This window comes from Sebastes fasciatus, chromosome 7 (assembly GCF_043250625.1).
Source record: "Sebastes fasciatus isolate fSebFas1 chromosome 7, fSebFas1.pri, whole genome shotgun sequence".
NCBI lineage: Eukaryota > Metazoa > Chordata > Actinopteri > Perciformes > Sebastidae > Sebastes > Sebastes fasciatus.
Window position 1 is genome coordinate 35,037,342 of NC_133801.1, and position 12,033 is coordinate 35,049,374.

The 12,033-nt window shown below is 39.9% G+C and overlaps 1 protein-coding gene across 12 annotated transcripts in view; it reads left to right on the forward strand.

Annotated features, from left to right (window-relative positions):
* Positions 1–1,621: 1,621 nt before the first annotated feature.
* Positions 1,622–12,033, forward strand: part of stim1a (stromal interaction molecule 1a) — a 31,968-nt gene continuing 21,556 nt past the window's right edge. For 7 of the 12 annotated variants that reach the window (XM_074640468.1, XM_074640473.1, XM_074640472.1 and 4 more), the window contains exons 1-4: positions 1,622–1,842; positions 2,577–2,709; positions 7,592–7,722; positions 10,764–10,878. In XM_074640468.1, the coding sequence (XP_074496569.1) occupies positions 2,589–2,709; positions 7,592–7,722; positions 10,764–10,878 (367 nt within the window). In that variant the 5' untranslated portion in view covers positions 1,622–1,842; positions 2,577–2,588. Of the gene's footprint in view, positions 1,843–2,168; positions 2,310–2,576; positions 2,710–7,591; positions 7,723–10,763; positions 10,879–12,033 lie in introns of those variants that run through there. The other 5 variants (XM_074640470.1, XM_074640477.1, XM_074640469.1 and 2 more) reach the window with 3 other exon arrangements.

Genomic DNA, 12,033 nt, shown 5'->3' on the forward strand with positions numbered 1-12,033 from the left:
GAATGGGGAGCAGATGAGATATATCATTGAGATATAGATATATGAAGCATTAATCAGGACAAGAATTGATGATGGGTGTGTTGTGTAGGGGTCAGCAGCAAAGTCTGTACTGACAGACCTCGATGTTATTCAAGCCCGGGCGCTGAGGATGTGCCTAGGTGTAGTGAAAACTGCACCTGTGTGTGCTCTTCAAGTTGAGGCAGGAGAGATAATTCCTTCTCCCTCCACAATTGTCAGTGTCAGTCAATTATGTTGTTACTCTGTTCACAGGACATCTATTGGAAGCCTGTCCATCCTGGAAGGGGGATCTCTCCTCTGTTGCTCATCCTGAGGTTTCTTCCATTTTATTCTGTTTTCCCTGTTAAAAGTTTTTTTTGCTGGGGAGTTTTTCCTTATCCGATGAGAGGGTCGCACTGTAAAGTACAGAGGGTGTACAGGATACGACACCCTCTGTCCTTTCAAAAGATTTGTTATTAAAGCATTTTATTTATTTTTTCTGTTAAGAACTATGGATTAAAAATGTACAGGTTTGCTATGTTTGAGCTTCCATAAACATTCTGTCAAAATTTGAATGTTGTAATGTTTTTTAATCTGTTTAATTGAAATTGAAGTTATCAGCTTAATTGCATATGACACTTAAATTTGTGTAATCAAAATAAAGTTTTTATCTTAAAGAAAGGTTTCTCTTGTTCTCCTAATGCGTCCTGTCAACTGTGTTAATCCTGTCAACTGTGTTACTTTGTCTGTCAACTGTGTTACATGTGTTTTTTGTGTCATAAATCTTTTAAATGTTGGCTAAACTGTAACAAAAAAGATGGGGGATATCTTTGGAGAGGGAAGTCTTACTTAAGGATCTAAATTCAGTGTAATGTGGATTTATGTTGAACAAATATTCATCCTTCCTGATAGCATCCCACAAAATGTCCATTATGAAGCTCAAAATTCATATTTTCAAATCAGTTACACAGACAACCTTAAAACCCCTGGTGAATAGACTCAAACACTTTCATACAAATGTGTTATCAAATGTGTAGTACCTCATTCATGTTTTATATGACACAACATTTGTCTGTAACACAGTTGACAAAATAATGTATCAAATGTTTATTTTCATTCAAATATTTAAAAAGTCATTCAAGCTTAAGCTTGGAACTTTATGAATTTAGCACAGTTAGTGGGTATGTTAAGGAAACAACTAAATTATTTATCAAAAAAGAAAACAGATTTCTTCACTTTTTGGTTGATATGAAATGTACCCGTAGTTATAGAATGACTCACAGATTGTAAAGCCCCCTGAGGCACATTTGTGATTTGTGATTTTGGGCTATACAAATAAAATTGACTTGACTTGACAATCCCTCTTTTCCAGTTATTTCTTCTGCATTTTCAGTAATTCTTTACAACTTATTTCAGCTTTCAGCATACAAACGCTTTTTCTGCTGGAAATCCATTGTCTAATTGTTCTTTAACATGAAGGGCCTTAATACATCCATGAAAGGGCCCTGCTGCGTCACAGTGTGGAGGCTTCAACTAGCCGCTAGATGGCGCACCTCAGCAGTTTACATTAATATATTCAGTACACACTCCGGACGTTAGGGGGCGACACCTCCCGGTAATAACCAGTGACTACGTGGTGTAGAGGAAGACAAGCCAACTGTCAACCACATTCTGCGGCTTTTTGGGTCCAGTAGTCTTGGTCCAGTCTCGGTCTGTCGGGGGAAAGACCGAGACCTTCCTTCAGGAGGTGGACTTCTCTGTGCTTCAACTGCGGCTGACCAGCAGTCTGCTGCGATGCTCACACAGAGCTGAGACTGATCATCTGCTGCCTCTCAGACATCACAGGTAACTTTAGACATATGGCCGAGCTAACATTACCTTGCACTGCTCTTTATTACTGCTGCGGTGTGTTGTTAGCTAGACGCAGCGGTGGCTGCTGGCTGCTCCGCTGTAGAGAATGCAGTCAGCCGACACCGACATGTGAAGAAAACACGGAAGCGTTAGTGTGAGTGTGAGGGCTCTGTCATGTTACTGGTTACTCCTCCTTTGTTGGATATTTCACTTCATTTCCTAGTTAGCCGACATGTGTAGCTAGCTAGTCGGGTCTGGTCAGACCTCCTCCCACCAGACTGCTGGTAGCCTGCTTTAACCCCAGCTCATTATTCTTCTCCCTGAAGGTACATGTGTTTGCAAACATGCCGTGAAGAAGCCCAAAGCCCAGCTAAACGGACAACAGAGGGCTTTAAAGACTGACTCAGCGACAGCCAGGTGTTAGCAATATAACGATCCGTTCATTCATTGAGGAAGAAGAGGTAGACTATCTATCTCTCTATCTCTCTATCTATCTATCTAGACATGAGGAATGCTAGCATGTGTCCGCAGCAGATCTTTCAGTAACTAACCATGTTTCCTGGTGTGCTGTAAGCCGATTAATGCCGTTTCCTCTCCTCGCTCAGGTGTCATGTGTTCTAAGAGACAAAGTAGATGCATTGTTTTAATGCTGAGCGATGTTTAATTGATTAACCTAGACAGACTGATGAATGATCAAGGGTCTCATGAGTCTGCTGTCTTTTCCTCAGCACACACCAGTCATGGAGTTCAACAAATTGATGTCCTTGTGGATATTGTGTCTGTGTCTCGTTGGAGAAAGTTGGACTGAAAAACCAAGTTCACCTACACCGGACAGTCAGATTGTTGAAAATGGGATGTCAGGTGAGTGATCAATCATGGCATTCATTTCTTGTAGCATTTTAATACAGTAGTCTATTTTTATCAACCTGCTAAACTAAGACGACACACACTATAAATTGGCAGTTGGATTATTACTGTTCATGCCACATCTTTGTGATTGTGCCGGCACTATGTAGCTATGCTGAGAATAGTCCAGCTGGCATTCTCCATTTAGTCCTGTCCTCCAAGTCAGATCCAGCCACTGTAGTAGTTTCTGAATCAGGTAGTACTATTCAACATGTTAAATTATTTCCATTAAATCATAAATTAGAATCAATACATTTTAAGTATTTCCCAACATTTGGCTGTACAATATTTATAACATAATAGGGATGCACCGATCCAACTTATATATATTTATATATATTTATATTTATATTTATATATATATATATATATATATATATATATATACTGATAGCGATGCCTGGGCTTTGGGTTTCAGCCGATACTGAGTACCAATCAGATACCAGTGTTTAATTAAATAATAATAATAATAGTGTGGAAGTCACTGGGATTATTCTTTAATGTGTCTTCTTGACTTAAACAATGCTTTCCTAACTTTGTAAGACAAAATGTGACCAATACATACATAGATATACATTTATTTAATTGGTCTTTATTATTAAAATAATAAATTGTACACCAGCAACTTGGTAAAAAAAAATCTTCAAAATTAACAGGATTTACAGTTCAAGTGTAAACCTTTTTAATGCCGCAACAAATTGGTCAAAACATAAACTGGAAATAAAATTACAGTATATATTTGTCACCGATATCCGATCCAGCTATTTGAGTCAGTATCGGCCCGATAGCCGATTTGGTATCTGTGCATCCATATAACATAAATTATTATTCTTTATTACACTTTAATTGTTTAAATGTAGACAAACATTGGCCTAGCACAGGTCTATGCAATCATTAAATTATTAAATGTGTAGTACTACAGAGGACTCCATAATGATATTATGTAGACACTCATATCATTGATTTGCACTTCTTATCATCACAAACATTCTGAACTCTAAAACCTAATGTGTAGACTCGCACGTTAAAGGCAATGGGAGCCTCTAATAACAGCATACTCCTGCAGTGACTTACTGCATTACATTATACAGCAGGAATATTTGATTTCAAGCTCAAACATGTTGAGTGAATTTAACAAGCTCCTCTTGTAAAAATACTAATCTTGTTAGATGAGGTCCTCAATCACTGGGATAATCTCTTGCCTCTATCCATGAAGTGATTTCACATGAATGATAACAGTGCTTGCATCTGTCAAGCCTATTTTTAGACTACAAAACGGACCGTAAACTGTGAAACCTGAGTCTACTCGGGATAAGTATTTGCCAGTTATGACATACCATGACTCAGGGTTTTTTGAAGTGTGCTAGTGTAAGAATGTATATCTGTTTACAAAAGGCATAACTGTATATATATTTCTTTAGCAGCAATTTGGCAAAGACCCAATACTACAAACTTGCTCAGTTGTGATCTTTTTATTAGGACTGCTGAACAGTGCGGTTAAACAGGAAATGTTGACACATTGTCCAAGTTACTCATACACATTTTGTGTTTGAAGTGCACTTTTACTGTGTGTCACATGTCCCAAGAGGCCAAAGTGTGGGAAAAAATAGTAGGACATCGTAACTGCTGCAGTTATGAAGCCGCAAAGTTACGGAGTGTGTTCTTCATCTACATGCAGGCACACAGAATGACTTGCGTAACTTGAGCTCTTAAAAAAGGCAGTCTGACTGGTATGTAAATATCTTATCTTGAGTGTCCAGAGGTTTGCAAGCCAAATGAGGAAGAGGGCCATGTTGGGCGTATGAGAGTGTTGCAGGTGGTAGACTCTCACTAGGCTAACTGTCATTCTTTGTTTAACATGGTGAGTGGGAATGAGTGAGAGGAATTGCCTTTTTGGTATGTGGCTTTGCAGGTTTTCTGAAGCTGAATGCTTGCATACTTTGGCTCAAAAATTAACTTTTCACAACACGGAAGTGTACGTTGTGCATCAAGCCTTCCTTGCTCATGTAGAAAAATATAAGGCACAATTTGCCAACTATGAAACAGTTCATGGACACATTCATGGACACAGAGACCGTTGAGGAGATTAATCTGTGACATAGTTTACTCTCTGTTTTATCTCTCTAACCGCTGAGCCAACCTGTCATTACATATGGTTCTGGGAATAAAGAGAACATGGATTGGTATGATACATTGATCCGTGGGAGGGGGCATTACACTGTAAATGCCAGCTCAATGCAAACCAAATGCCGGCAGTTGATTACGTACTGTTGTGTGGGTGAATAATTAATGATGAGGCAGTATCAATTGAGATATATGGACATGAGCTCAGCCATTTATGAAAGGTTGATTTTTTTATTTATTTATTTTTTATACTGCTGCACCATATTGTTGTGAGGATGATGTAGGCAACATATAAAACGTCTGTCTGGGATTTTTTTTATCCAAGTATTAAAGGCAGGTTTGGATTTTAGAAACATTTTTGTTGTATTGAAATTCTCATTACATCCCGACAGCAATCACTAAATCAAATGCTCTGAAAAAACAATTCCGTATCTGTGGCTGTCGCAGCCTCGCAGTACTGTAATAATCCTGTCCAATCATTTCATTTGGGCTGAGTGATTGCTACCTGCCTGCCTGCCTGCCTGTCTATCTACCTATGCACTCATTGTGCGTCATCGAAGACTGCTAGCTCGACAGCTGTGAGTACTAACAATAGCCATGTTTGCCATTCACGTTCATTATGATATGTTTACGTTCATAATTATAATTTTGGGGGAGTGGCTTTGGAGGGGGGCCTGAAGCGACGGACTGTCAGTGTTACTGACTTGGTGACTTTCATGCTAGATTTAGGGACTTTAGGAGCTAGTGCTGCTAGTTACTTTCATTTGAAAAGAGTTGGCAACACTAGACTCATTTTTTCAGCAGACGGACAGACTTAAATTAAATTGAATAAAATCTACACTTCTGAAGGTTTCAGGGATAGTATTTCTTGTGAATTCACTTCACCCATGCTGCTTTGAATTCAAATTCACGTTTAAACTTACTGTTATTATTACAGGTAGCCTGCCATGCCCTTTCACACAACTCCCGTGTCTACAGTACATGCCAAATAAGGTTTCCTCTCAGTGGGAGTGGCGGCATTATCTTTGATCTATGGCAGATGATCTCTAATCCCTCAGGAAGGAGAGGGAACAGAGGGCAGACAGGCTTCACTGGATAATTTACAGACTGCTAAATTGCATGATCATTTATAATGGAAACATACATTTCTGATTTATACACAATTAATTGTGGAGCTCTACACAATAGATTAAAACAACAACAGCTGAAAGCCCATTATTATTAAAAGCTATTTGCCTTGGGACATGGCCTGTTTTTGGTCTACACAGTAGGTCTGACAGTCATGGTATCTGGCTTCATGGTAACATCCGCACATTGAGTGAAAGGCTTTACATAAACAAGGCTTTGTCTTCAGCCAAGGAATTTTGCAGTTCAGTTATATTAGCTAGATAGAAAGGGTGAGTGAGGGCAATCCAACCGGGGACTTTGTATTCAGATTTTTCTGCAAAAAGCACAAAAGGTTTAAAGTCATGACCTTTTATGGCCATCACGGATTAGTTGAAGTTAAGAGAGCTATTGTAGCTTTGAGCTAAAATCAATACTTGGAGTAAATTATCACTTCAATGCTTCAAAATGTGTCTTTTTTTTTTTAATTGATCTGTCTTTACAGGCCTGGTTGTCTATTTTTAATTGAAAAACGTATTGGACGTTTCTGACATTGCTAAAATTGCACGTTTGGTGCTGAAATCTAAAAACTTCTGACTTACTATGGTTTTCTGTAATATTGCACAGCAACAGGAAGGACCATGACTAGGATTTCCTTCAAACATCTTTTGAACCGTGTTCATTCACACTGTTGGTACTGCTCACTTGTAAGACACATGCAAGTTTGGGAATGGTTTTGGTTGTTTGGAGACTCCAGATGATAGAGCAAGTACCATAGGGAAATAAACTACAAAAAGTTTCAAAGACTTAATGGTGTTTTCAAGAATCAAGGTAACTAAAATGAAACCAAAATGCTCTGTAAAATCCTATTTTAACTCGTTAAAGTTACGCCCCGCTGACAGACTCTGTGTGTGGCGGCGGCGGCGAGCACGAAGCCTCCGGCAATGCTAGAGCTGCTAACGTAGCACAAATACACACACTGTTTGTCGGATACTCTCTAAAGTGACGCCGGGCAGACACACAGTTGACAACCTGCTAAACTAAACTAAATGTGCGGTGGAGACTTTTACTGGGAAAGGGTTAGTGTCCTCGACACTACACGCAGCATCGTAGCTGCTACTCTCCTGACGGGTGAACTGGGGACTCCGTTGTCTGTTGTGCTCATACACTGCAACTTGCTCACCGCTGCATGTTGGGCACAAATCTTGTCGGTTAACGGTTAATAATCGGTTAATGAGGGTCGGTTATGTTAAGAACATTTTTCAAAATTAGCATCCCTATCAGGAACTCCTTGAGGGAATTTCTTCAAATTTGGCACAAATGTCCTCTTGGACTCAAGGATGAACTGATTAGATTTGGTGGTCAAAGGTCAAGGTCACTGTGACCTCACAATACCCATTTTTGGCCATAACTCAAGTATTTGTATACTAATTATGACAGTTTCAAACAAATGTCTAATAGAATAAATTGATGAAGTGATGACATTTACAGACATGGATGTAAACTGCAACTGCAATTCTGGCTTTTGTCATCTTTGTTGTTGTACTAGCAGTAGCCATGAGTTTCAAAGTTGTCTGTTAACACCATCATGTCTCTGTTTCTCCACCAGATCTTTGTCGCATCGATGAACCACTATGCAAGGACGAGAATGGAGTTCTCAGCTACGAGGCTATCCGTAGTATCCACAAGCAGATGGATGATGACGCAAACGGCAATGTAGACGTGTCAGAGACAGACGGCGTAAGTATCAGCCTAAAAACTCCTCATCAACAGGAGCTGATGCTCTGTTGAAGGGGGTATTCTGGTTTGTACAGTCACAGAGGTGGTCTTCATTCTGTCTGAAGAGGCTTACAGGTGTCATTATCATAATCCTCTGTCGTCTGACTCGTCGTAGGATTTACTGCTAAGATGGTCAGTTAATCATAGCCCTGTAATGTCCTTAATTCACTCTGAGTAACTGGAGGATTTGTCCTGTTGGCGCTCCAGTGCCCTTTTTTACTGAAGTTTTTGTCACTAATTAACCTAATTCACATTAAGTGTGGTTGTAACTGGCGTGCATGTTTTTTTTTGACACCTTTGTACAAACGCAATATAACAAAGAATATTAGTGTACCTTTGATCAGACTATGTGGTTTGTAGTTTTGAAATGCTTGACGAATAGTGTTAGCTGCACATAACGAAAGCACAGTATAAACAGTTACAGCTGTTTATCAGAAGTCGAGTGTTACTTCTCAGACATCACTGGTGCCTTAAAGACATCCTGAGCTCTAGTCTAAACTCTATGATGTGGCCTTGAGGAGGCCTCCTCTGGAGCCTCATTTCACTTTGGTCCAGCATGTGGTTGAGGCCAGACCAAAGCCGTTTCTGCTTTTAGAAGAGGCACTTGGCATGCAAATACCCCAAAGGCAAAGTATCGAGTGCAGTACAGTGAGCATCTGTAGTGGCTTTAAGCCGAGAAATAGAAAGCTCAAAACGATTAAGAGCACTTCAAGACAGTAGTCCGACTTCCTGTTATCATACAGTGATTAAATAGAGAGGAAGGCTGATTTCTTTATGACCAAGATCAAAGTCTGCACCTGGCTATTAAGAAAACGCTTCGGGACGTGGCCATATTATACAGGTCCTGCTAATTTTCTATTGAATATACTGTCAGTAGCATGATATTTCACCCGCAGTGTAGACATCTCTCTACCCTGTCGTGAAATCCTCCCACACAAATCTATCAAGAAAGAAAGGCATCATGACTTATTGCATATTCCACCCATGTTGCATGAGTTGGCTTTTGTGGGAGTGCAAGTTGTTATGCATGTGACTGAGTTAGCCTACAATATAGTGGGCAACCAGTAGTGTGGTTCCATTGGCCAATAGTTGACCACTGCAATGGGGGCGAAAATGGGATTCAGAGTGCAAAAATTTGGATTTAGGTGCCATTTTTCTGTGTACCATGGTGGCTTGTGTACAGCATGCAAGGTTCTCATTTTCAAATGGAGATACCAAGAAGTAATTCTGAGACTTTTCTTGTTTATACTACCCTTAACAATAAAAAAAAAATACATTATTTTATTATAGGAAATATCATGTCTTTGGCTGGTCAAATGTCATATCCCCATCATAACTCACCAACATAATGTTTATTATGTTCAACTTGTAGCTAGGTACATGTTTGAGTGTAGTTAAAGGAAAAGTTCAACATTGTGGGAAAGGCTACCATCAGCAGCCAGTTGGCTTAGACCAACATAAAGACTAGAAACAGGAAACGACGAGCCTGGCTCTTCCTGCTCTACCAGCACCTCTAAAGCTCACTAATTCACACGTTATACATGTATCTCATTTGATTCATTTCTACAAAAAAAAAACGTAGCGTAAAAATGCGGTTTTACTGGGGATCAAGTGACAGACTACTGGCTGGGAGCAGTAACTTCCTGGAGTCTACGCCGGTTGCCTGGCAACCTCACAGTGAAGAAAAGACTTCAGGCAAAAAAATACTATGCATTTTTACGTGAGAAGTTGCGGCAAGACTCAGCAGGAGAGCAAATAAGAATATTTCCCTAAATGTTGTACTATTACATAACCATCAAGACAGCTAATCAATTGGCTATAGCTCCTGAAATCTGCCATCAGCCTCACTTATTTCAGCCACCAGTCACCAGCTAAAATTGAAAAGATTGAATATTTGACTCTCAGAACATTTGTGTTAAACACTCAAGGTAATTTACCCACGTAACGGACAAGTGGCTGGTCTAAAAATGATAAAAGCAGTTAATGTTTTTTTGTTGTGAATGGGTCCCATTTGATAACAAAACCTATCCTATTTGATGTTCATAGCTCTGTTGGTCTTTAATAACATCACCGTCTGGCTTTTAGGTATTGGTGATCAACACAGAATAACTATTAACACGAGTGAGGAGAAAGTTCTGTCATGTTCGTGACCATTATATTGTTAGTGGAAAATCTTAGTCATTTTCCAGGTTCAGTGTTTTATTGCATTATTGTTTTTCAGTGTGAATTGCATTTTCTTTTTTTGTGGGGGTCATAAATACCACAGTAGTGAAACCAGTCACAGTGTCATCCAAACCCATCGACAGCAAATTTCCAACGCCATTTGAAAATGTATTTGTCCTCCAGCTATTCATACCAGGACTGTCAATTGATTAAAATATTTATTCACCATTAGTCGCATGATTGTCCATAGTTATGTGTGGTTAATCACAAATTAATTACACATTTTTTATCTGTTCAAAATGTACCTTAAAGGGTCAGTGTGTCAGTGTACTGACTTGACTATGACTTGACCCCAAACTGCATGTGATTATCATAAAGTGGGCATGTCTGTAAAGGGGAGACTCGTGGGTACCCATAGAACCCATTTACATTCACATATCTTTTGGTCAGAGGTCAGGGGACTCCTTTGAAAATGGCAATGCCAGTTTTTCCTCGCCAAAATTTAGCGTAGGTGACAGCCCTAATTCATACATTTTATTCAACCAACCCCCACTTAGAAGTATGGTCTGTGGTCTGTGCTGTTTAGTATGTGGGCATTAATTCCTGAATTAGGTGAAAGGGAAAACCCAAAACATTTCACTGAGTGGTACACTCAAATTCTTCATTGCAGCGTTGGTCAAACTAAGCTAACTAAAGTTCTGTTTGCTGATTGTGTCAGTAATGGAGCTAGAAATGTAGTTTTCTCACAAAAGACAATTTGTAAGATTGAATCCTGTCAAGTGTTATAACTACTTTTGAAGTTGGATTCTTTGTAACCACTACTCCTTGTCATTCTGCAGTTCCTGAGAGAAGATCTAAACTACCACGACCCCAAGGCCAAGCATAACAGCTTCCACGGGGATGACCAGTTCATCAGTGTGGAGGACTTGTGGAATGCATGGAAGGGCTCTGAAGGTACTGCCCCCCCCACCCCCCCTGTACATGCAGTGCTGGTCTCTGCTGTACTGTATGTGCAGACAACAGCAGTGTCTGCACATACAGTTGTAGAGTTGTAGGCTGCATGAACATTGTTTTGCGCACTATGTTCCACATCGATACGCTCTGCCATTACCGACGGTATGATATTGGACGTAGAAACACTCCTTGTGACTCTGATTGTCGGTCTAGTGTGTTAAATAGCCACTAAATTAGAGTGTGTGTTTCTCCTTGTGTCACAAATTGTCACAAGTTACCCCTGCTTGACCTTCTCACTCGCCCAACAAAGGAGCAAGGCAGTTGATCAGATGGCATGTCAAGCAAAGTGCAGTCTACTTATCAGCTCCAGCCAGTGGCAGAGCGGGACGTCATTGACTCTGTCAGCACAAAATTCACATCCACACTCTCACCTCCTTCTGTCTATCTGTTTGGCTGGGCTATCTTGTACTCTTTGAGAGCACTGTTCATGTGCTGTATCTGGCACGCATGTCGTTTCACAGCCTTTCTGGCTGCCTTTTTTTCCCCCTTTTTTTTGCTCATTGTACTGACTCATCCTGCATTGCAGTTTTCTTGACAAGTCTCTGGAGGTTCGGAGCCAGGAATCTGGGTTTTTGTTCAAGAGAACAACACATTAACACAGTCAGCCCACATTGTTGACGCTCTGCCAGGAGCTGGGGAGTGTATTCTCCTTCCCCAGTTATTACTGTGGGCAAGCCAATGTATGCTATGCTATAGGATTCCTCATAGATCATTCAGGATCCGGCTGCACGTAGTCATATAATATGTCTCATGTGTCAAGCTGTATATACAGTGCAGTTAAAAGGTGTAATGATAGTCACCCGTTGTTGTTGTTTTGGCTCTGAACATTGGGTTTAAAATCAAACAATATCTATGAGGTCAGAGCTGACTCTCAGCTTTAATTTGAAGGTGTTTACATTCATTTCAGATCAGTGTAGATAGAAAAGGGACATTAAGAGATGGACAGTATTTGGACAAGTTAACACAACCTTTGCTACAGTTATCATATTTAATATTTGTTGGTTTTTGTAATCACTGGTTGCATGAAGTGCACTACCTAAAGACGTTAGCAGATGCTTGGTATCTTCTAGGGCTGCACAATTAATTTGACCAAAA